The sequence below is a fragment of the Dermacentor andersoni genome, chromosome 9 (genome assembly GCF_023375885.2).
Source record: "Dermacentor andersoni chromosome 9, qqDerAnde1_hic_scaffold, whole genome shotgun sequence".
Taxonomy (NCBI): domain Eukaryota; kingdom Metazoa; phylum Arthropoda; class Arachnida; order Ixodida; family Ixodidae; genus Dermacentor; species Dermacentor andersoni.
In genome coordinates this window covers 54,958,808-54,983,301 of record NC_092822.1, presented here as the reverse complement: position 1 = coordinate 54,983,301, position 24,494 = coordinate 54,958,808, and the positions used below count along the sequence as shown (strand labels likewise).

The 24,494-nt window shown below is 45.8% G+C and overlaps 1 protein-coding gene across 1 annotated transcript; it reads left to right on the top strand.

The window, feature by feature from the left end:
- The first annotated feature begins 937 nt into the window (after window positions 1–937).
- Window positions 938–24,165, top strand: LOC126528053 (regulator of chromosome condensation-like). Its single transcript, XM_050175913.3, has 8 exons — window positions 938–1,139; window positions 2,889–2,985; window positions 6,984–7,174; window positions 8,064–8,327; window positions 10,560–10,737; window positions 18,085–18,277; window positions 18,794–19,011; window positions 23,740–24,165. Exons 1-8 carry the CDS (start codon window positions 1,119–1,121, stop codon window positions 23,895–23,897), a joined length of 1,320 nt encoding a protein of 439 aa, XP_050031870.1. The 5' UTR covers window positions 938–1,118; the 3' UTR covers window positions 23,898–24,165.
- Window positions 24,166–24,494: the final 329 nt, after the last annotated feature.

Below are 24,494 nucleotides of genomic sequence, written 5' to 3'. Positions count from 1 at the left end.
AGCTAGAAGATATTTGTTCTGCTTTAGTCTAACTCGTAAAGCCTACACAAAAGGAAATTTTGCATAAAAAGAAGCGCATTAAGGGATCTAGCTTAGATATTGACGCTGTAATTCAGTGAAGGATGACGTTATCAAATTTTAAGGAGACTTGTATGAAATTCAGTGGCAAGAAATATATTCAATTTGTTACACGTAAGTTGTTTTTCAATGGTGATAATTTTTGCAGCTCTGTCGGATTCAATGGTATTTTGCATGATTCTAAAAGATACTCGTAACAGCACGGTGTACAATTTCTGCTCATAAAATTGTGACCGTGTGTTTGCTCAGTAAATTAAGTTTGTTTGGGCATTCTCGCATGAACATCGACCCCTGCTAGAATACGACGAGAATGTGTTTACTGCAGGCGATATATATTGCACTGCGGAGAAGTGTCGGGGTGAAGTGGTCAAGAATACAAATTATTAACGTAATACTAACAAGAGCAAAATGCTCCGTCCTGAAAGTGTGCGCAGGTGATGTGCACCTGCGCTCTCGGTAAGCGTCTATGACGTTCCGGGTGGTGTCCAAAACCCGACATCTGTGACGTGTATTCAGCTCCCATAATCGCTTCCAGCACCTTCAGCCAGCAAAAGCATAGCCTTTAAAACCAGCATCTTAAATATGAGCCGTGAATTGAGCACCAGCAGGTTCCAAACCCATGCTTCATATGTCCTCTGGAGTTTGAGTGCGGATCTTAAAGGCCATTTTTTTGTTGGTTGAATGCGGTGAAAGCGATTTTGGGAGCCGGAAACACCTCATAGACATCAAATTTTGGGCGTTCAAATTCACAAATTATAGCATGGCGCCATCTAGAGTTAAAATGCGGGTCTTGTGATCGGAAGTTGAACTAGAATATCGGAAGCAACTTTTCATTCCTTAAATGGTTGCATCGTCATCGACAGCGCTGCTTGCCACGTGACCTGCCAGCACAGGGAGGAACCCGCCGCCTGTTCAATTTTCAAGCTGCTTGAAGTCTATGCTTGAAGTTGTGTCTGTTCTGTGTCTGCGTGGCGACACATATTAAGAAATAAACCGGCGTGGAGCATAAGGGGTAACGTCTTCAATTTCCAAGCTTTGAAATGCCTCGCCGAAAGCCCACGGTAAGTGATTTTTTGTTACCACGCGGTCTAAAAGAAAAGGCGCGTGGTGTGCTTTCTCGTGGTCACACCGGCATCGAAGCTAGCGTAGCATAAGCGTTTTCGGTGCTCTGAGTACAGAGACAAAAACAAGCGGCTTATTCGTTGTGGAAATGTACTTCACGGGCCGTCGAGTTAGTGCTGTCGTACGGTCTTGCTTTTCGAATCGTCGAAAAATTTGTGCGCGTCGTTCGAAAATGGAATTTGCAAGTCTTGCCCGGAACGCGGCGATATCGCACACCTCTGCCATGCTTCGACAGCGTAGTGTTATTACTATGAACGTTGCTGGCTAGTCGCTACTAGCACTGCCGTGTACTGCGCATTGTGTGCACGTTAAAGATCCCCAAGGGATCAAAATTCGGAGTCTGCACTACGGTGGGTCTCATGAGGTTTTCATGAGTTCTGGCACGCAAAAACCCAATATTTTTTTTTCTACTAGCATTAGGGTTTCCTAAGCGCGTACCTTTCAACTTCAGGGACACGGTATTGCACGGCAGCCTTTTCCCCGCGTTTCGCGTGGTCATTGGCCCCATCGCGTGGGGGGTGGGGGCCTCCAGGGCTCAGTGTATGACAGCGTGAGGTGTTTTAGTGGTTTCCGTGAGCAGAAATGAATTACCGGTTTTATGCGAGATTGCGGTGTCACTTACAGCTCAGGTTTTGATATAAGCGTGGAAGTTTTCATTTGCTTACCTGCGTTTTCTCTCGCGTCTGATGTTCTGAGCATAGACGCGCTCGCTGTTCATTAACCGAGCACGTCCACCGCTTTTGCAACTAGGGAGTTTTAGATTTTGCGTACGCAAAGTTAGTGCACGCAGCCCGTCGGGCTTGCGAAAGAACAGAGTACAAAAGCACGCAAGCTGGACGTGGCGTTTTGCGTGCACTCTTAAAGTTTGCATCCTTTGAGACTTACCTTGCCCTACAGCGATAATCATCTGCCGCAGAGAGAGAAGGAATAGTTCAAAACCCAAAGCTGCCACAGAGCTGGCTCTTCCTTGCATTAGCTCTGACAGGCATGTGTCGACCGTGTACGACAAAATTAACTACCTTAAGCATGTTTGGGTCGAAAATATTTCTTGCGCATGCACAGAACATTTTTGTTAATGGTCAATTGTCTTTGAACCTTGTTTTGGCTAGTGCATTATTTGAGCAGTCACAAAAGCTGTTTCATCGGTATTGTAGATGTGATTTGTCGCTTTCCAACTTGCGGGCTCCCCAGAATTGGGCGGATAAGGTACCTCCAGGGTGGTATCGACACACGCTAAATATGGTCAAGGCCCCGTAATATGGCCCCCTGATAAGTAATGTGAAATAATGAAAACGTTAATTTTATTAATGACATTTCTTAAAATATTGCCTACGATTTTTTTTTGTTCACATTACAACTGGCAAACAGTATTCGCTGCAGCAATTATAATTGTGGCATATAATTTAAAATGCAGGCTTAGCTGTGACTTTAAATATAATGGCATGAAGGAACCTAATGTCCCAGGTCCTGAATTGCATAAACCTTGGTTGTGGCACGGGTAGTAGTAGCCAGTTGGCATCTGCTGAACATGACATCCCCAGAAGTGATTGACCATTCCTAAATTCACTTACCCAAATGCTGTCAACAAATTAAAACTTCAACAGGTGTTCAGGCAATGACTACTCAGTTTTATGCATGAGTTGTTCCTTGGTTTTACTTCAATATTGCTTGCTTGCTTTGTTTGTTAGGAGTCTCGGGCTCCACAGAAGGCGGCGCCTGCCAAGAGGAAAAAAGACGACCAGGAAAGTGTCTCTAGCTCAGCTCCTTCCATCAAGAGACCGAAAGGTGACAAGTTCAAATCTTGTTTGTCTGCTGCTTTCTTATGGGGCCAATGAACTACTCTCATCGCTACGTGTTGCTGGGTTAGTTGGTTCCTACTTAATATGGTGTAATGGGATGCCAGGTGATAATACCAGCTGATGCTGACAACCTGAACTGGCTAACAGGTACAAGGTACCAGTTTTATTGGCTCCACGAAAGCTGGCTGGCTTGCGCCAATGTGTTTCAGCACAGCAAAAGCCACCCTGTGTGGGAAGAAATATCCTAGGCCATACTTTGCCTGTGGTGTTGGTGTCATGTACGAAACTCCACTCTCTTGCTGTTGGGTGTATATTTTCAAGACAGGACACTGCTTTAATCCCTGAAGGTGCTCTGCACGCAATTGTGTCGCCAAAATACTGCATCAAAAGCATTGATGAAAATATTGATATTTAAAACATCTCGAATACATCTTGAAACACTTCTGATTGGACCTGCACTACAAATTTGGATGTGTATAGCATTTTAGTAAGGCACATTGGAAGGTAGACTGATGAATGTTTGCTCTTGGAGTCGTTATGCTTTCATGTAGTGGCTTCACTTCTCTTGTCATCTTTCAGTGTTTTACATCCGGCATCTTTTTCAAGGAGCTGGATAAGTACTTTCCAACTATGCTAGGCATGCAAAATTTGCCTTATGTCTGATGTTGCTGTAGTGAGTTATCCCATGGAATTCACACACTCAAGGTGTCTACCAACTCGGGGATTTCGAATAGTCTGGAAATACTGAGGGAAAACTCGGCGAATTTGTGCTTCTATCAGGGAAAGTTAGCTGTAATGTTATTGAAAGGGAATGAGTCGCAGTAATGCTGGCTCGGGCAACAGAGAGGGATCGTAACGAATCGTCTTCGACGCCATGTCGTCGGCTGGAGGAGTTACCAGTGCCCCGTCAGCGACCATCTTTCCGGATGCCCGGTAATTCGGACGGCTTTGAGGCACCACCACGTTAACCCATAGAGTCAATGTATAAAAACGTCTGAAATTTCAGGCGCAAGAACCCTTCGTCGTGCGATTTTCCAGACTTGTTGCTGTCCGCAGGTCCGAGACGGCATTCATCAATGCCATCACCGCCACCGTTTTGATAACATCCTCCGGCGCTCTCGCACGCAGATCTGCTGGCAGTCGTAGCCACCACGTGGCAAACCTAGCTGCTTCGACGTTTGCTATTAAGCTCCTTGTCGCTCGACGCCATGTTTTTCACTGAAAGAATTCGCCGCTGTGAACAATGGCGCTGACTCCGACTTTGGGGTCCTCACGATTGGCTTCAAAGCTTGGAAAGCACGACTCATTGCATAATGCTGGTTTGCAAAAGTCATCTTCGCCTCAATACAGCAATGTCGTGGTGAAGCATAGGCGAAAGTATCGCGGTGAAGTATAAGTGTGGGAAGGGGCAATTGTCACGAGACACAGTATGTATTCCTCAATTATAGATGCGTCCACTCGCACCGGCAATCTCCTGTCACAGTACGAGCACCGGTTTGCATAAGTGTACTGGCAGGCCTTTTCGGACGTGCCTGCAGCGATTTGAGCTATTCAGGGCAGTAAAAGACATGCATTCATTTTTTTCGAACTGCCTGATTTTTCGGATGTTTTTGCGTCCCCGAGGGAGTCTGAAAAATCGGACGTTGACTATACAACTGACCAAGAGGATGCTTCAAATGGTCCGTGGCACGAACGCATGGTGGAAGGAGGACGAGAACAGAAAGGACCCACGCATTGCAGAATGACCGGGATAATAACTGTGCCGTGGCTTCTTCCAAGGAACTTGAGCTCAAAAAACAAAGCATTGGCTGATGCCGAGATGCAGGTGTCCCTCATCCAAACCAAAATAAACTCTTTAAATTAGTGAAACGCAACCTTGAAGCGTTGTGAACGGGCTGAGAGTATGTCAGGACAGTTGAGGTTGACACACCAGCTGTCGAGACGGAATCTCGCTTGTGACAATGTTCAGGCCTCATACCAGTGTGCTTGCTATCAGTTGATAGAAATACAGCTCGTATCCTCTTCAGTCACAGCATCCACATTTCTGTAAGCGACCTATTTTCGCCATTTCTATCCAGTGGTAGCAAGGAATAGAGCAGACATTAAGCTTTGGGTAGATTGAACATTCTGATAACCTAAATTCTATTTTACTTCTGAGTGGTATGCACTGCTTTGGTGAAGGCACTACTGTGTTTTAAGTGATTTTTGACGTGGGGCATGTTGATGGCAACCTTAAAATATACTTTTTCCTTTCTTGAATTCGAGCGGGGGATTTAATCCTTTTTATAAAGAAATGTAACATGACTGACTTCGCAATATTCAAATGTTTATTTACTCTAATTCTGACGACTCAGCATAAAATGCTCAGTCATTCTGCCACCTTGATTTGCTTTCAGTGAAGTCTCAAGCACCATCTATAACCATAGCATAATAGAACTGTGTAAGGTGCTTGCACTCAAGAAAACTGTGTGGTTGTTCCCGTCAAGAAAGTAAAACATGTGACAAACTTCTGCTAATCTTCATCTTATCGCCAACCAGAGGCAGTTAGCTTTTGCAAGACTCAAAAAAAAAAGGGGGGGGGACGTGGACAGTACCATCCTTCCTATGCGCACCCCTGTGAGCACTAAACAAGCGGTCTCCCTTTGAGCGATTGGTAACGGGACAGCCATCAGTTTTGCAAGCGCAAGAAGCCAAAACCGCCCTTGCGCGAGCCGTAGTATATAGACACGCCAGAGCAAACTAGCTCTAATACAAACCGTGCAACGAAAACCGAGAGAGGGAGGCATGCAAAAAAAAATCCCTGTATTCCCACATAGTGGCAGCACATGACAGAAAAGAAAAAGTTACGAAATTGGCGCGCTTTTTAAACATGCAGACAGCGCCGTAAATATATGGCATTAACCATTTTGGACTTGTTTGTGGCGCCGAAACTTAACCCTGAAAGGGTTAAGTTTTCCATGGAAAGAATTGGCGCCCGAAGGGCTTAATGACGGCACGGGAGCACGAGTTTTCCGTCAAGAGTAAGACAGCTATACCTTCTCCTCTGCACTATGGTTCCTTCATGTGCGTCAAGTCATCCTAACAACCACATATACGGCAGAAGCAAAGATGCCTTGCCATGCAAGTTAATGGATGCATATAATGTAAAAAATACACATTTGTATCAGTGATGCACCTGTGGCTCTGTGCAGCACTGAACATCAATTCTTTGTGTAACAATAAGTATGCGTTTTGTCAATTTCAGCTGCGTGGTCTGCACCCAATGTGCCAATGCATTTGTGCATGCGGGCACCTTTTCTATAAAAGTGAATCTGCCTGCTATGACAGCGTAGTTGCCAGTGACTTTTTCCAGGCATGGGCTTACATTGCTTTATTTCACGTTCCATCAAAGCGTGATACATATGACCTGCTTTTGAAGAAATACTGACCCACACTTTCAATATTGCAGAAACTGTGCCGTGGGCTTCTTATGCTTAAGACACTTGGAAAGTTTAATGGCTGGTAAAATCAAGATATTTTTCATCTTATGCTAAAATTAGCCTCGCAACGACAGTCCTGCCATCATCGTCATTATCTGAAGGCATTGCACAGATCTGTATTTGCTGACGTGTAGAAATAAGGCTAGCCCCCCTCCTCGTATTCTAGAACGTTCCTTCATTCGGCACTCCACCTTGGCCCCAGAAAGTAGATAGCAGCATCACCCCTTGACAGAAGTGGTCGCTGAGCTTTCATGATCATTTTTGAGAAGCCTAGGGTGTTGATCAGCCAAAGGGGGGGGGGGGGGGGCACTGTGCTCAACTTGGCGGAATGGAGGAAGAGCATAGTCAAGGATATGGCTTGATCGGCACAAGTTTCACCAAGTGCAGAACATGTTAGCAGAAATGTTTCATATGGTTAGTGGAGCTTATGCGGAACAAGATTAAGAGCGTAAACTGTGGCTGGACCGCAGGAACCTTGTGAGATAATTGCGTAAATCTTTTGTAGGGGAATTGTCCGTGGAACGCCGCAGTAGCCCTGGAAGCGTCTACACCGTTGGCCAAGGGGATGTCGGCCAGCTCGGTTTGGGGCCTGATGTCATGGAGTTGGCACGGCCCGCTCTGGTCGCCGACTTGAAGGATGTGGTGGACGTCGTGGCCGGCGGCATGCACACTCTGTGCCTCACAGCTGACGGCAAGGTGAGGGTTGTCCAGACGATGCTGCAGGAGTGAGTGGAGGTATGGCATTTTTTGGGGCTAGGAAACGGCGCTTTTGGAGGTGGCAGGAGTGGGTGACTCACACGAGTGCAGTCTAGCAACCGTAGTGTTTATTCGTAGCAAGAGGCTACGTGTCATCGCTATGTGCATGAGGGCACGACACATTTGCACATCACATTCAAGATACAGAAACTCTCTTCTTTCTTTTTTTTTTCTTTAGCAAAAGTACGGATACTTCATTGAGCACGCACGTCTCTCGTAGTGTGGCCATGGTGGCACATGGATGTCAGCCCATAGGAGCGCAGACGCGACCTGCACACCTATACTTGTACGTAATATGAATGTAATACGCAAGGTTAAGGTTGTAATACGCAGTTCCTTAGTGAAAGCAGATGAGAAATGTACAAAAAGGCACAGGAGAAGTACTCGTCTGAATGTTTGCGAATGACGCTCAAGTAAAATGGTAATAAAGGGCACCCTTGCATTGAAACGTTCTTTTCACTGTTTTCTGACTTTGCTTGAGACCGTTTCCTTTCTTTCCCAATTTTTGTATTTTACTTTTTGCTCCTGTTTCTTATACTCATCCACGAACCTCCCCTTACTAAATTCCATGCATTGAGCTGTAAGGTTTAATAAATAGATGGCTATGCATGATAATTTAAGAACAGTGGCAGCTTTCAGTACACTGGGGCCACATTATGTAAGAATTGTTTTCACATTTTCTTACTGGCTTGCACGTCAATGCTGAGGTGGCATGCTCGAAGCACGCCATCCGAGCAGCGTCCGAGTCGGTGAGGAAATGCAAGAAATATCTAACAAGAAAAGAATTCTTAAATAATACGACCACTGACTTCTTTCCCATTTGACGCAGGTGTGGTCGTTTGGGTGCAACGATGAGGGCGCCTTAGGACGCCAGACATCAAGCCTGGATGGCACCGAGACGACACCAGGAACCGTGGAGCTCCCAGAGCCAGTTGCGCAACTGACAGCGGGCGACTCCCACTCGGCTGCGCTCACAGTCTCTGGAAAAGTCTTCCTGTGGGGTAACTTCAGAGATTCCCGAGGACAGATGGGCCTTGTCACTGAGGGCAAGGCCGAACAGGAACCAAAGCTTGTTGTCTCCAACATTGTGCAGGCAAGGCTTATTTCTCGTGGGCCATATTTACCCACTTCTGGAGTGCAGCCCATTTTACACAAAAAAAAAAAGAGGGTTCGGAAATTGTCTGAACTTCACAGTATACCAATTTAAAAGCAGTACCAAAATCGTATTCATGTCATTGGCGTCACAGCCATTGTTGTTGCCATAGTCATTGCAAGATGGCTGCAGGATAAGATTTTTGCCGGTTGGCAACATCGGTGTGCCATTTTCACAACAAAAGCTTACTGTTGTACTGTGGACTTTCGTTAATGTTCGATTTAATTTGATTTAATAGCAAAACCATGTTCACAGCATTGGCTACTGGCTGAGAAAGCGCCATTGGCAATATAAGTTGGCAACAGAAGTTCTTGTGCAAGTTGTTGACAGTGGCATGCCATTTTCATTACGCAAGCTCACTTTAAAACATTACTGTACACTTTTAATTCGACTCCATCTGATTAGATTTATCGGTTAATTCTATTCGAGAAGTGGGTGGCACAATGGTACATGCCTACAACCAAGAAGCGGGAGGTACCTGTCGCCCCAATGCCAGCTAGGTCTTTGAGATTGCAGTTGCAGATGTCTGATAATTATAGTTTCCGTATTACAGTAAAACCTCATTATAACGAAATGGGATATAACGAACTAATGGATAGAACGAAGCAGTCGTGATTCGCCTTAAAATTCCAATAGATGCCCATGTATTGAAAACTTCGTTTTAACGTAGCTGAAATTTCCTCGCAATGGGTATAACGAACCTCTATGCCATGTTGACTCCAATGACAGATGCTGCCTTCTGTGGCAACGTCTGTCTTGGCAGAGCTTAGGGAGCAGTGCATATCTTGAACACGTCATCTCCGGTTGAAAATGCTTATTTTCGAGCTGCCTTAGAAAGATGTGCAAGCGACAACTGTAGGTGACAATGTCTCACTACGGTATTACCCGATTTTATTGCGCACTTTTTTAAAAAGAGAATTAGACCTAAAATTGCCTTCACGGGGGTTGTAGGCTTTACCGCATGACACATTTCTATTGCGGCGAAGTTAAATTTTGTAATCGTGTGGCGAAGTGGACTCTAGAAAACCGGCTGTCATTGTGCAACAAATATTTGACCCTTGCTCCTCCCCCCCCTTTTTTTTTTGCTAAAAAATCCTGTGCGTGTTAATTTCTTTGTTTAGAAGCTTTAAAGAATCGGGTAATTACTGCCGAATAAATCGGTGCTGTTTTGGTGTGTTTTTCTGCATCTTGTTTAATTCAACATGCCAAATAATTCAAACGATTTTGTTGGTCTCGTCAGTCGAATTAAAGGAGTCCTGAAACACTTCTTGAACATAGTAGGAAAATGCTGCCGATCTGTTAACGAAGCTACTGTAAACATGTGAATGAAATATTATTGGACTGTATGCAGCGGGGTCTTTTTAAGGTCCTGTGTCAAAAGAAACGAAATATGCCTTGCTCACGCTTGTGCAATCTCATCATGCAGTACCGTCACAAGGAGCTGGACCCACAACAGCTATTGGCTGATTTGATTGTGAGGATGTGCTCAGTTGTATGCTTATTGCTCATTTGAGTTAAATAAATGAAACATATATATATATATATATATGTCTGCTATCTCTAACAGAATAACCATTTCATCTTCGTACTGCCAGTCTAAAGACAGTTGCGTGTTGCTGCATCTGCTGCGCATGGTCCCCGAGACAACAAGCGCAGCATAAATACTGCAACTGTCATGAGGTGTCTCCACAAGCAGTCTCGCATTCAACTTTTTATTTGGGGGGGGGGGGCATTGTTCCCTTGCACCCCCTTGCAGTTTCAACGAGACTGAAAGCCACTGATTGGTCCAATAACTACGTCTGACTTCACTTGTGTTTGAAGGATTCGCAAGTTTTTGCAGCAGGAGATTCTTGAGGTGACGTAATGCAATAGTGATGTCATTCTGTGATTTAAAGGGTTTCAGGGTCCCTTCAACAGAAATCAACCCTACTTTCTTGCGTAAACAAGGTAACGACAAGGGTGCCCACTGTTTGAAGGCCTTTGAAACATTGGTAGAGAATAGTCAGCTTTTCTAGCTACCAGTGTATCAGCATGCACTTCGCTGCTGAGTCGCCAAATTCTTTTTTCAAAGGCTTTTGAAAAGGCTTGCCTCACACTGGTAGAACTGGAATGAGGCAGCATGTTATTTATTTGTGTGCTCGATCTGAAGCATTCGTTGCTTGCGTGACGCAGATTGCCTCCGGCAGTGATCATGTGGTGATGCTGACGGCTAAGGGTGATGTGCTGACTATGGGATGCGGAGAGCAGGGACAGCTGGGACGAGTGCCTGTGCGGACCTCCTCGCGCAGAGCATGCACTGCTTCACTAGAGCTGCTCAAGCCCACCAAAGTCTCCATACCGAAACCCAGCGGTAAGTAGACACCCGAGCTGAACTTACTTTATGTCCATTACTTTGCCAAATATCTTTCTTTCTTAGTCATTCCTACTCAAAAAAAAAAAAATGACTGTTATATGTCAACTCCAAACTAAAAAAAGGTTTCAAACCGGTTTCAACAGGTTTGGTTCTTTGCGTAACCTAATATTTATAGGGAAAACACCATAAACTTTTTTCGTGCAAAACTCAACAGCGCTTTTGTTCTACGCACAGACTCCACTAAAAGGTAATGCGTGCTGCACTTCAAGCCAAAAAGTACTACAATAAAACCTCGTTCAACTGTACCCACGTAAACAGTAGTTTCATTTTAAAAGTAGTCAAGTCAAATCCCCAACTCAGCCGCCAATGAACATGATGCGTTTTGTATCCGCATAAACCATACCAGCTTATTGCTTATGTATTAGTTAACACATAGTGTTTCCACTTTTCATCGCGTAATCACGGTGGTGCATCGTTCCAAGCGGGTGACCCGTCAGAACAAGCCTCTGAGATCGGAACAGTGGCCTCCAAGCGCCCTGTGCGTTTGCGCGTGAAGTCACATCGTCAACATCATTTCGATGTCATGCAAGCAGGGACTCACGTCATGCCGAAGCTTGGATAAAAAACACCAGGTACTCAGCACAGAAGAAAAATTGGATGTTGTTCGTGCTATTGAATGTGGCATGAAGAAGTGTGGTGCTGGCACGCGACACGGATCTGCCATTGACTACGGTGTGTGGCATTTGGAATCTGAAGAAGTTACTTGGCACCTGCCGTGGTTGTTCAGTAGCTATAGTGTTAGGCTGCTGAGCACGAGGCCGCAGGACCGAATCCCGGCTACGACGGCCGCATTTCGATGGGGGTGAAATGCGAAAACACCCGTGGTAGGTACTCAGATTCAAGTGCACGTTAAAGAATCCCAGGTGGTCGAAATTTCTGGAGTCCTCCACTACGGCGTGCCTCATAATCAAAGTGTATTTGGCACGTAAAGCCCCATAATTTTAATTAATATTTAAGTTACTCAGCAGCTCTGCTACGACCGCCAAAAGAAATGTCGGCTACGAGGTTAGACTTTTCGTCATCATTGTCTCTGTTGCCAAAGTGCCGCCTAACGACAGTGATGAGGATGACACGGGAAGTGACAGCACGGGTGGTTGAGGCTGGACAGTGGCAGAAGCTGCGCGTTACATCAGCCTCATGAATGCAATCATCGCGATGAGAACAGCACCCCGCGATGAAAAAGGTGCCCCGTGACTTCTGCAGCGCTACTGTGTCCGTGTACGGAGAATATGCAATGCCAACAATGAATCTGCCATGCGAGTGTTTGCCGACGAGAGGGGGCTGGGTGAAAAGCTGGCTCGCAGCTTCAGTAAGTTTGAGGCTGTGGCATAAAACGAAAATAAGACGTCTGTTGCGCGAAGTGAATAAATACTTCATGTTTTTGCCCTTTCATCGCACTCTCTCAGAGATCAGTTTTTGACAGGTATGTGGGTGATCTCGTGCTATTTCGGTTAAGCAGTACTACCGTTTAGTACATACTTTTTCCGAGCTCCGGCCAACTACGGCTTAACAAGGTTTCACTGTAGTTGCAAAGTAATTGTACTGTGGAAGGCACACTTCAGCAGCAGTATGTCACTTCTATCAGATCTACTTCCATTTGTATGCCTGTGTTTTCAGGAGTGATTGCCCAGCTAGGAGGAAGTGCTTTATGTGCAGGTCTTTCAGCTATTTGAGTCGCTAATTTCAAGTCGTCATGAGTGTATTACTAACATGCCTGCCTGCTGACGAGCTGCATTGAAAACCATACCAACGGTGCTTCACACCATATGCTTGTGTGCGCCTACAAATCTGGTTACATAGTTGATGCACAAGTGCAGGAAATGCGCAAGGATGAAATGCCCTATAGACGGTGGACAAGTGAAACTTTTTTTTCTCACTCCTGAACAAAACCTAAATGACCACAGGTCCGAAATGGCATTACTAATCAAAACGACCATCTCTGCCATTTTGATTATCTCGCACCCTCAAACCAGTGCTCTTGCATGCTGATCCGCTGCCAGCCATAGCCGTCACAGCAATGCTAGGCCTAGCTTCTTCGTCGTTCGGGATCAAGCTTTCGTTCTTTTTTTTTTTTTTTGTGCTCTGTTCATTAAACGAGCCCTGAAGCACTCTTCCTTTATCGAAATCGTGACATGCACTTAAAGCTAAAAACGATCGTATTTTTGCGTGTATAACCTGCTACAAGAATTAAAAAAACAAAAACAATAAAGTTGGGGTGCAGGTTATATTAGATTATATTGCCTTGAGGTGTGGCTTCACGGCAGCGCGCGCTTCGCTGCCTTGAAGCCACACTTTGAGTGAGGTTCTCTTTAATTAAAGATGAACTAGTCGTGCATCTGCAGATGAAGACTGTTCTTGCAAAGATTTGAGTGTTGTTGTATGCTGTTATTTCCGCACGCTATGCGTGCATTTTTTCTTTTTATGCGAAAGCTTCATATGACTAATTGAGTGAAAAGGCCAGCATCTGTAGCAGCGAAATGGCAGCTGCATTCCGATTGGCTGCAAAGCCATGTAACGAGCGTGGCTCGACGGAGAGGGGCGGGTGAAGAGGAACATTCTGCTGCGGCAGTGCCAAACGTCTCGTCACCCTCGCTCTTGGAAGCCAGAGTGCAATGCCCGAGCCAGCATCGCAGGCTCCTGCTGCTTGCTGGCTCGGGCAGCATGTATTGCTATGGCGCATTACCCGCAGTGCAAAACTTGAAGCACCGCTCAGCGGTGTTCAGTTGTACCTTAATGCTTTCACATTCACAATTCATAAGTGCTTAGGTGTCCTCGTATTTTTTTCTTTCCGGGTTGTTATTGGGGGGTGCAGGTTATATGTGGCGGCTCGTTAGACACGAAAAAATACGGTACACTATTTCAAAAATAGTTTGCAGCAAAGCATACTTCGGTGCAGTCAGCAGAAACGGAGCGATTGGCTATCAAATAATGCCTGTGATCCCCCTTTGTGGTGCTCCGGCTTCAATGCCTTGCTGTGCAGAGGCTACGGCGGAGTGGGGTGTGCCCGCAAAACACGCCCTACTGAATGTCACCCTGGTTAAAATATGATTTTGGGTGTTCATGTAGACGCCACTGTTTGAGATTTCAGCGCCACAACGAGCCGCAGTGCGCTCTGCGAGTGAGGTCATCGCAGCACCCTCAGCAGCCATGGTATCGGGCTATGTAGCAGATTGCAGCTGTTTGCTTTGCGAGACAGGGCTTGAGTGCGCACTCATGCTTATGTGCTCCAGTGTGGCCGTGCTACATGGTGCAGGCTGGCTTTGTTCTGCACCAGCTTGAATCATGGATAACTGCCACATCCAACTGGTTCATTTTGAAGCGCTATCAATAGCTCAACACAAAGAGAAGTCTGCTAAGGTGTCTAGCCAGGAGCATCCAGGAGTGAGCGAGCGTGTGGTCTGACCTTAACCCTTTACTGCATAATTTTTTGTTTCCTCAAAACATTATCCGTGGAATTGTAGGGAAGCATAACAGTAGCTGTACTCCCATGGAAACTAACTTTAGCGAATTTCTGTGGTTTGAATTTGCAGGAAAAGGGTATGTTGCATATTTGCAACAACGCGCAAATAAAGAAGTTGAAAGTGAAAGATACTTAGTGCAATTCATATTCAGATGTTTATTTGCTTGTGACAATCATTGGTGCACCTATGATTTAGTGTGGAAAAAAAAAGCAATTGTACTTGCTGGTGCAGCACAGGTGGTTCCCACACTTTGTGCAGTATGTCATGCAGATTCCCATGCAGCCAGGAAACAATGCAGTGTTTTCGCGTTATTGTCAAAATTTAGAACATAGAAGCGCAAACGTAAGGCTGTGCCAGTGAAGACGCGACACGGCAGCTTGCGGATGCACCACGTCCTTTTGAAGAAAAATAAAGGGGGGGGGAGAATTCGACCAGAAAACATCTTGCACGCGTATTGAATCGAAACGGACTTACACTCGTGGTTGTCATCACTACTGAAAAGGTCGCTGCATTCACTATCAGGAGGAATTGCTCCGCCATAAATCATTTGGGACCATTTCACTTTTCCGAAAAAAATAAACCATATACTGTCGCCGACTGTTTCTTCGGACCTCACGGGGACTGCGGAAATGTCCGAATAAACAGGTGTCCGAATAAACAGGTGTCCGAAAAAGCAAATTAAGGAAAAAGAAATCCTTTATGTCCACGCACTTATTCAGGTTGGGCAGTAGGCTTGAAGAAGCCGTGAATGCGCCGTTGCACGCTGTTCCGTTTACGCGCAATCAGTTAAGCCTGAATCTCGGAGAGGGTCGTACGGTCACTATAGGCGGCTGAAAGCACAGTCACTGCTTGAGCACGCTTCGCATGCGAACGCAGCGTAGCTCATGGTGCGTCATCTTCCGACTCGGAGCCATTGTTCGGCAGTGCAGCAGAAACTTGACGAATGATCTCGCCATCATAGAGTTCTGCGCATGTCAGTACAGCAGTGTGAGCACCTGTGAAACTGTCAAATGAGAGTGTCCGGAACCACTGCACAGGTCTCGGAACACTTTCGGCATCAGTAGGGTGCACATCGGAAGGCGACAAATCCTAGGCACCCGGCACCCGCTTGCCGGCGTTCCCCAGCGCAGTCTGCGCGGGCACTGTCGGTGCCATTAGACACTTGACGCTATGTTTCCGTATGCCACATTGCATCACCGCAACCTCGACACAGCACACAAAGCAAACATCACCACACCGTCACGCTGATACCAGTCGCACAAACGAAAAATGTGGCCTACTCGCAGCGTCGTGCACGAAGAAACAAACAAATCAGCTGCTGGATTGCCTTGACATGTCTTACTAAGCTGAGACCGGAACTGGTGTAGCCACGAACCAGGCAGAAACGATGATGAGCGGGGATTTGCAGTAGCGCCACTTCGTGGGGCAGCAAGGAGGCTCCGTTCAAAACAAAAATGGCATTGAGCAAGTCGAACCATGCACCGGTCAGTCGGTGCATGGTGCTTTCGATCGAATTGGCTCAAGGAGTCCGAAAAATCAGATGAGAGGTTTCAAGGTGTCCGAACTTTCGGCAGTTATACATTATGGTCTATGGAAGCAGACAGAATAATCGAGCATGTCCGAATTTTTGGAGTCCGAAAAATCAGTCAGCAACTGTACATGTCGTTGCATTTGCGCAACATAGCAATGTTTCGTCACCAGGAACAGACTATTCCGAAATAAGAATGTTTTCTTGAATTCACAGAGTCGGGAGGATGTGGAACTCAGCGTAAGATTTCTTTTTCGCTTTGTCTTAAGGAGAAATACATTTACAATTGGCAAAATTTACCTGTATCACTGCTCGCGTGCAAGCACAGTCTCCGCCATGTTTGTTTTGGTAGAAGATGCGAACGTTGAGCACAAATGGCAGCACAAAGCAGTGCGTTTTCAGACTAACGTTGCGGAAACTCAACATGTACAGCAGCTCCAAATGGACTTTGCTTCTGTTTTTAATGCCGTTCATTGGAATGTTGTGTAAATGCAACAAGGTGCAGTAAAGGGTTAAGTTTCGCAAGGTTTGAACATAGTTGAGTGTTCAAAACTAATGGAAATTAGTCTCGACGGCTATGACACCGATAAGCAAGGCGGCTACAGTTCTTATGCAGGCGGCCATAGCCGAGCATGAGCATAGTCTGCTTCTTCTGGAACTACATAATTATTATTGAATTGAAAAGCAAATTTTCGCTTACTTCAACCTGTTTATTAAAATGCATCAATAAATATACGCACTAACAGGAAGAATTGGACAGATCCAAACATCCATCTTGATTGATCTCCATCCTTAGCGAATAGCAGCCATCTATGGCAATATTGCATAGGATGACATATACAAACCACCACCAGCTTTAAAGAGGGCAAGAAGGCATTGTTGGCAAAGTTTTTGAGAAATATATGTAAGTTCATGCTCAGCTTGGGAGCGCCACAGGCCGTGCTCGTAAAATTTTTCTGTGTTCACAGCAGTGTATGCTACAGTGCACTGCGTTTTCTTGCCAAGCCTGACTGGTGGTTCAGGACTCCTTTAAAAGGATCTGCCACTGCAAGCGATTGCTTCGACCTTCTAATCTTGTCGATGGCTTTGAAGGGTGGAAAGCACTGCAAGGGTCAAGCATTACATAATGCCGGTTTCCAAAAAGTCAGCTTCGCCTCCGTAGAGCAGTGCTACGCGGTCAAGCATAAACGGTGTATTGTGGTGAAGCATACCAAGAGTGGCAAGGGACCATTTTCAAGAGAGAGAGTATCTGTTCCTTAGTAACACACGCATACAACCTCCTCTCGCAGCACGAGCATCAGGACACCTAAAAAGTGTACTGGCAGGCCTTCAAAGCTGCAGTAGAATTTCGCTAAATGGAAATCAGTTAAATGGAACTGCCCATTAAACGGAATAACAGCGTCTAAATTGGTTGGTTTTGCATTTATATAATGGTAAAAAAATTTCTTTCATGTACTGGGAGTACACGAACTACAGAAGTAACTATAGAAGCAAGCTCTAAAGTATTTTTGTTTCTTCACAGAAAAATTAAAAAAAAAAATTTTTTTTTGAGGCACTTGTCATCTAAGTTGAATGCCATCCCTAAAGAACGGTGGCAAAGATTCAAGCAAGCAAAAATTTGATATAGATACGTAATGCATAGCATGCGCAGTCCTGGCAGCTTCACGGAACTGCCACTCGCACCATAGATGCCCGAAATAATTGGCGCCTTGCAGCATGCCATCAGAGAATTTGTGATCCAATTTGTGAGAATTTGTGATCCGGCTATTGGTCCAATTTTGGACCAATAGCTGGAGCTAGTTTAGGCCCATATTTCTGTACAGTTGCAGCAGGAGAAATGAAAAAAAGAATGTTCAAGTATTGTAAGATATAAGAGTCATTATGTAAGTCAAAGTGATTGTCAAACAAAATGAAACAGTCAATACTGTTATCACACGAAGCCGTCTAATGCTAATATTAAAAACAAAAAAGTGCCGTGGATATTAACAGTAAACTCGCAACAGTAACAAATTATTCAAGTACATGTGTATTGTTGTGTTGTGCAATGATAGATCACTCAATCTTTCTGAAATGAAATCTTTTAATGCATTTTTTTGTAAATTTTTAATGCTGTTTGCATTGATCATTTCTTTGTGCATATGAGACATATATTTTGCAAGGCACTGGCAGTATTGAAGGTAAAGCAAATATTTAAATAAATTAGCCACCAGCGGAGCTCCTAACCCTTGTTCTTTTTCTCCCCTTAGATAATTTGTGTTTGTTTACCACTGGCATCCATTATTGCATCATGTCCAGGTTGCAAGACACGAGCCTTCGACAGGATATGGGCCGGAGCATATGCTACATATGCACGGCTGCGTGAAAATGGCAAGCTGTACGGGTTCGGTCTAAACAACTACCACCAGTTGGGTGCGCAGGCACATAGGTCGAACGAGAGTGGCCAAATTATTTCTGTGCCTCGACCACTGACCTCCTGTCAAGGGCATAGGTAAGTCCTTTCTGTACAGTCAAGCCTTATTACAATGGACAAGCTCATTAGCAAGGAATAACCTGTCGCAGTGGGATAGGGGCTACGGTGTTGTGCTGCTAAGCATGGGGTCGTGGGATCAAAGCCCAGCCGCAGTGGCCGCACTTCAATGGGGCGAAATGCAAAAACGCCCGTATCCCTTGCATAGGGGGCACATTAAAGATTCCCTAGTGGTCAGAATTAATCCGGAGTCCCCCACTACGGCGTGCCTCATAATCAAATCGTGGTTTTGGCGCGCGAGTCCCCAGAATTCAATCATTCGTGCATAACGCGGGGTGTGTTCACACCTCAAAGGCTGACCATGCCTGTGGTTTGGGACCTCTCAACCTGATATGGGCGGACAAAACATAATGCCTGCACTGCTGAAGTTAAGCTGCACAATTCTTCACTTCTCTCTCTCGTGCATAGCTGCGAACCAGTTTACAATAGCGCAGGTGAATCGAACGAACCTGATGTGACGTGCTTCTGTTGTCCCAGGTGGAAACTGGTCAGTGGAGGCCAGCACCACACGCTCCTCTTGAGTGAGGAAGGCTCGGTCTTCACCCTCGGCCGCAAGGACTACGGCCGGCTTGGACTCGGGGCCTCCGTGCCTGCTGGTAATGAAGACCAGGGGACCCCTGCCCCAGTGCCTGGCCTCTCTGGCTGCGTGGAAGTCTCGTGTGGAGAGGCAGTCTCATTTGCCATTGATGGCGAAGGTTGGTCTATGTTAATTTTTTTTTTTTTCATGATGTTCTAGTGTTTTTTTCTTTTTCTCTAATGTTTCCTACTTGAACTACTCAAGCGAAATCTGGCGTAATATCACTGTGTGCCAGGGGTACAACTGTGCATCTGGTGTGGGTATACAGTCGCCGACCATTCATTTGGATGCTGAAAATGTGAACACCTTCACAGCACCGCCTCTCGTCCAGTTAAAGTAATGCATAATTCGATTTTTTGGGCTCCGGCTGCCTCATCAGGTGTGACGTCAAACACTATGACAAGCTGACATCGGTGTTTATATTTTGCTAGGTTGCCAGCACTGAAAGGGTGCACTGGGTATGGCTGAATAGGTAGCGTCAAAATCCACACAGTAGCAATGGTTGCCTCCAAGTTACAATAGCCGATCTCAAAGGCTGTTTTGTTAGCTGCATGTGACGGTTGCAGTGTTTTTGATTTAGCCAGTCCAGTATCTATTGACTATCTACCATGGCCAAACCGCAAGCCAAGCGACTGAGCTTTGAAGTTGGTGCCCGGCATTCACGTCTTTGCTTTGTCAGTTGTTTCTTGAGCTAGGCCTTGTCAGCTGCTACATTTGAATCTCGCTGTTCTAGTGTTTGTTGCTTGCTGTGCTAGGCTTGATCTGCTTCTGCATGATCTCATCCGGTCGTTACGTAACATGAAATGACTTCTGTGCTGTCAGGACCAATGAAAAAAAAAATTCATTGACAATTGCAGTGCTCCCTGACATGAAATTTGAGTGAAGTGCTAGAAGTGCTTTCATTTGGCGATATACTGTATTTATGCGAATCTAACAGGCACTTTCTTTCCGATAAAACAGGTCCAAAAATTGTGTGTGCATTAGAATCAAGTACGAGCCTAAATCTGCAGTACCATATCGCCCTTGGCATTTCCAAATAACCACTTCACGCATGCTTCAAGCCTAGCTGCTGCAGCTTCCCCCATGTGCTGTTGTACGCGTGCTTAGGTTAGTCCACCATCTGTCATCCCGTTTATTGCGTTTGCTCTATCAGCATGAAAGTGCCAACTGTGAAGACATGCAGTGTTCATCATGACGCAGCGATTAAAGGAAAGTGATCATGTGTGCGAAGACGGATAGAAATCGGGCCACATCACGGGCGTTCGGAGTTCCCGAAACTTGCCTGCGGGACTGGTGCAAGCAGGAGAGGTTTTCTACTTCAACGAATGCTGCATACGGCATGTCCACGTGGCCCCCCCCCCGTCTTGAAGCGATCTGCGACGGGGGCAGAGCTTACGTGTCTAGGTGTACAGCATTGCATTCTTGCCACTTAGTTTGCATTGAAGTGAGAGGTAGCACAAAGGTCAATTCGCTAGCTCCTGCTACTATCGTTCCTCGCTCCATGTCTTGATAGCGAGTTTCCACAGTCATCGAATGAGATGTTTTATGTTCGCTTGTGCGTGCCTGTCACCATGCTTGTTAATTTTGTTAGCAACTGAATGTTTGCAAGTCTACACGGCCGACAAGACTACTATCCTTACTTCATATAGCTGTCTGATAATTTCCTATCTCAATCGATGCTTCGCCTTTTGGGCAAATCTTGATCGCAGCTTTAGTGCATTGGGAGTAAATTTGTTTTTCCAAATGAGCGAAAGTTTCATTTCTGTATGAAACAACGAGGTGCACGGTGCTGTAAAGGACTTCTCTTTTTTTACGTCGCGGCAAATGCGTGTGTTACATTACAATTGAGGGCGCGTTACAACGGAGTAAATATGGTACAGTGAAACCTCGTTAAACCGTAGTTGGCCAGAGCTCGGGAAAGGTACGTACTAAACGGTAGTACTGTTTAACCGAATAGCATGAGATCGCCCACTTACCTGTCGAAGACGGAACTCGGAGAGAGTGCGATGAAAGGGGAAAAAACATGCAGTATTTATTCACTTCGCGCGACAAAAGCATTATTTTCGTCTGATGCCGCGGCGGGCTAGCACGACGACGACAGCGACCTCAAACTTACTGAAGCTGCGTGCCAGCTTTTCAGCCAGCCCCCCCTTCTCAGCAAACACTCGCATGGCAGATTCCTCGTTGGCGTTACGTATTCACCGTGCACGTGCGCAGTAGTGCTGCAGAAGTCCCGGGGGCGCCTTTTTCATTGCCGGGTGCCGGAGTTTGGAATAATTTTCATTTGGAATAGAGTTACGTTATCGCGCCCCTATTGTCGTCACGACGATTGCATTCATGAGGCTGACGTAACACGCAGCTTATGCCCCTGTCGGGCCTGAATCGCCCGTGCTATCGCTTTCCGTGTCGTCCTCGTCACTGTCGCTAGTCGACACTTCGGCAACAACACAGGCAACGATGGCGAAAAGTCTAACAACTTCTTCGCATTCCAAATGCCACACACTGTAGTCAACAGCAGATCCCTGTTGCGTGTCAGCGCCGACTTCTTCGTGTCACGTTCGATAGCACGGACGATGTCTAATTTTTCTTCTATGCTGAGCACCCGGCGTCTTTTTTATCCAAGCTTCGGAACGACGCGAGTCCTCGCTTGCACGACACCATAACGCCCTCTGGCACCGCGTCGAAATGATGTTGATGTTGATGTGGCTTCACGCACAAACGCACAGGGCGCTTGGAAGCCGTTGTTCCGATCTCTGAGGCGATCTCTGAGGCTTATGGCTATGGTGTCGAGCTGCTAAGCACGAGGTCGCAGGATCAAATCCTGGCTACAGCGGCTGCATTTCAGTGGGGGCAAAATGCGAAAACAGCCCAAACACCCCCCCCCCCCAAAAAAAGTGCAACCCCTCTGTCCCTCTTATGGCAAAATGTTACTACTCAGAAGTTTCTTGGGAGATCTCTATTGATCTCTATTTTAACCTATAGTTAAAATAGAGATCTATTGCGCTTACTCTGATAAAACTTTGTACTCCATGTTGCCTTGTACGCATGCGCGGTGTTTTGGAGGGCTATATATGTCAAGTGCTTTCACCCTCATTAAACAGTTGAAGTAGTGCCCGTGGTTTCGTTGTTTTCTGGCGCAAAAAATTTTCAGTATGCAAGATCACCAACTAGCCCAGCAGTTAACTCTTCTAACCTATAGTCATTTAAAACTTGCCATATGGCAGTGGTCGGCCTTATTTACTTTCAGATTCCTACCATGGTGGTGTTTTCAGAATAATGTGCATTGTGATTAGGTGGTTGCGGCATTGCACTGCTGAGATGGAGGTCGTGGGTCCTGGCTTTGGAGGCCACATTTTGATGGGGCGGGATGCAAGAATGCTCACGTACTGTGCATTAGGGGCACGATTAAAAATTAAAAAAAACCAGGTGGTCAAAAATTATTTCGAGTGCCCCCTCCACTAAAGCATGCCTCCTCACCAGTTCGTCATTTTGGCACGTTAAGACCCCCAAATATAAACTTGTTTCCTGTGTGATCTTTTATTCCCCATCTACCATATAAACTCCTGTAAGGGACACACCCCCAACTTAGCAGCCCAAAATCTGGAGAGAAAAAAAAATCCGCGTGGAGAAGTCGTTGCATTTGTTGCCCGATGCCACGCGCAAGCATCAACATATTCTTACCCTCTGCGTACTTCCACAGCCTGCTACTAGATGGCGAGAGCCAGGGTATGCACAAGTCAACGGCTGGCTCGGCACCACTTTGACCAGAAGGTTCGGTGCCATGTAAGGTCATCATTGAAATTGTAAAAGAAAGTGTGGCTTTTACATCTGTCTAACGGTATTTGGCAAATTCATTAATAGACTAAGGGCCTTATTTTGTGTAACTTTCCATTACGAGTATGTCTAATGCACTAGGCCTTGAAAAGGCTTTACTGCATGGCACATAAGCTTTCTTACATAACGTAGTGCTAGCTTTGGTTTCTCTGGCCTTTATAAAGTTGCCTGTTATGTACTATATATGAAACCTGATATGGGGGATGATAATTTTTAAGTTTTCCAAGAATTAACGAAAAAGAAAAGCTGTGGCGATTGGCGGCCTTCCTCACAGTCACGTTTTCCTGGCTCTCATAGTTTTTTTTTTTTTTTTTTGCGGGCCTTTGAAAGACTTTTATGAACGAGGTTCTACTATCTGTGTGCGTTTTCGTGCCCAAATCAACGATGGCCTTCTAGAAGGTGTAAAAATGCGTGCCATGTGACCTTGTGAATGTTTTCGCACACAACTGAACGCCTCAGCACGTAGAGTGCACGGAGCATTTTGGCTGTTGTGGTTGCTGCCGCGGTCGTCGTTGTTGCAGTGGTCCTTCTTTTTTCGTCGCTGGTCAAAGCATCGGGCTGTGATATGGCCCGTTCCACTCGATGAGGGGCCAATGAGAGATTGCGCAGCCGTGTGATGTAGCCGGTTGCTTGGCGACTATAGATCCTACCCAGATCCCGCTGTGCCGGCTTGTCTGTGCCAGCCGCTAAGCTGGCTTGGTCGCCGCTGCTGTTCCCCATGTGTTCGTAAGATCTGCAACAGTGTGGCAACGCGTTCGGAACAGCCGATGTTTTTCGTATTGTAAGCAATGTATTTTGGACAGGGAATGTTAGGAATTTATATCACAGTGAAATTTGCACCAGCCGTGATCGTATCACCATGGTTTTACTGTATCTGCAAAGGCGAATTTTAAGAATACTGGAAAACTTGACAATGATCACGCCATATATGTGAAATGGAGTGTACATAGTTATACTGAGGCTTCAGAATTGTAACACAACTCTCTCACTTTCTTGGTGTACAAATTTGCAGGACGCTTGCACTCCTGGGGCTTTGGCACAAATGGCCAACTGGGCCATGGTGGCGATGACGATTTGTTTGAGCCGAAGGTCGTCGCAGGGAAGCTCACAGGCAAAAAGGCGCTAGTCGTCTCCGGAGGTGGCCAACATGCTGTCATCCTTGCCACATGATACAGGCAGTTTCCTATGAATTTTTTTTTTCTTTCATCAGTACATTTTTTTGTTGCGTTTCTAACATGACACACCGCATTGACATTGTTTTTTGTTTTTTTATACATGACACAGCGCAACATTGATTGAAGGTTTTACAGATTTTAACAGTTGGACATTAGCGTTCGGCGGATGCTACAAAGTTTTATGACATAAATTGTTAACGCTGGCTTGTGCTTTTAGGATGGTGGCGACATTTTCAATAAATCGGTTTGACTGATTGCCATTATCTTGGTGTCTGTGGCGGTGTCCTGTTACTCGGCACAAGGGTAGATCTGGCTCCTTGACATTTTTCAGGTGAATGTTGCAATGACGGCGCATCTTTTCTGGGATTAATGATTCTTCCACATGGTTTCCTGAGTTTAAAGATTGTGGACTTCATGTGAGAATTCTGTACAGCAGGGGTTCAAAAGCTTCCTGGCCTTGGGGGAACCTTGCCTGCTTTACCAGAGTGCGGCGGCAGGACTCTCTCCTCCCTCCCCCCTCCCACACACACACTTGCTACTTTCTAAATGATGTGATTATCCGCAGCCTTGTGACGATCGCAACGAAGCTTTC

What these genes read in the sequence shown, in the direction of transcription:
- LOC126528053 (XM_050175913.3), top strand. Translation starts at nt 1,119, where the DNA reads ATGCCTCGCCGAAAGCCCACG. An exon ending in GCCTCACAGCTGACGGCAAG is followed by an intron (nt 7,175 to 8,063) that starts GTGAGGGTTGTC and finishes CATTTGACGCAG; the next exon opens with GTGTGGTCGTTTGGGTGCAA. An exon ending in ATTTGCCATTGATGGCGAAG is followed by an intron (nt 19,012 to 23,739) that starts GTTGGTCTATGT and finishes ACAAATTTGCAG; the next exon opens with GACGCTTGCACTCCTGGGGC.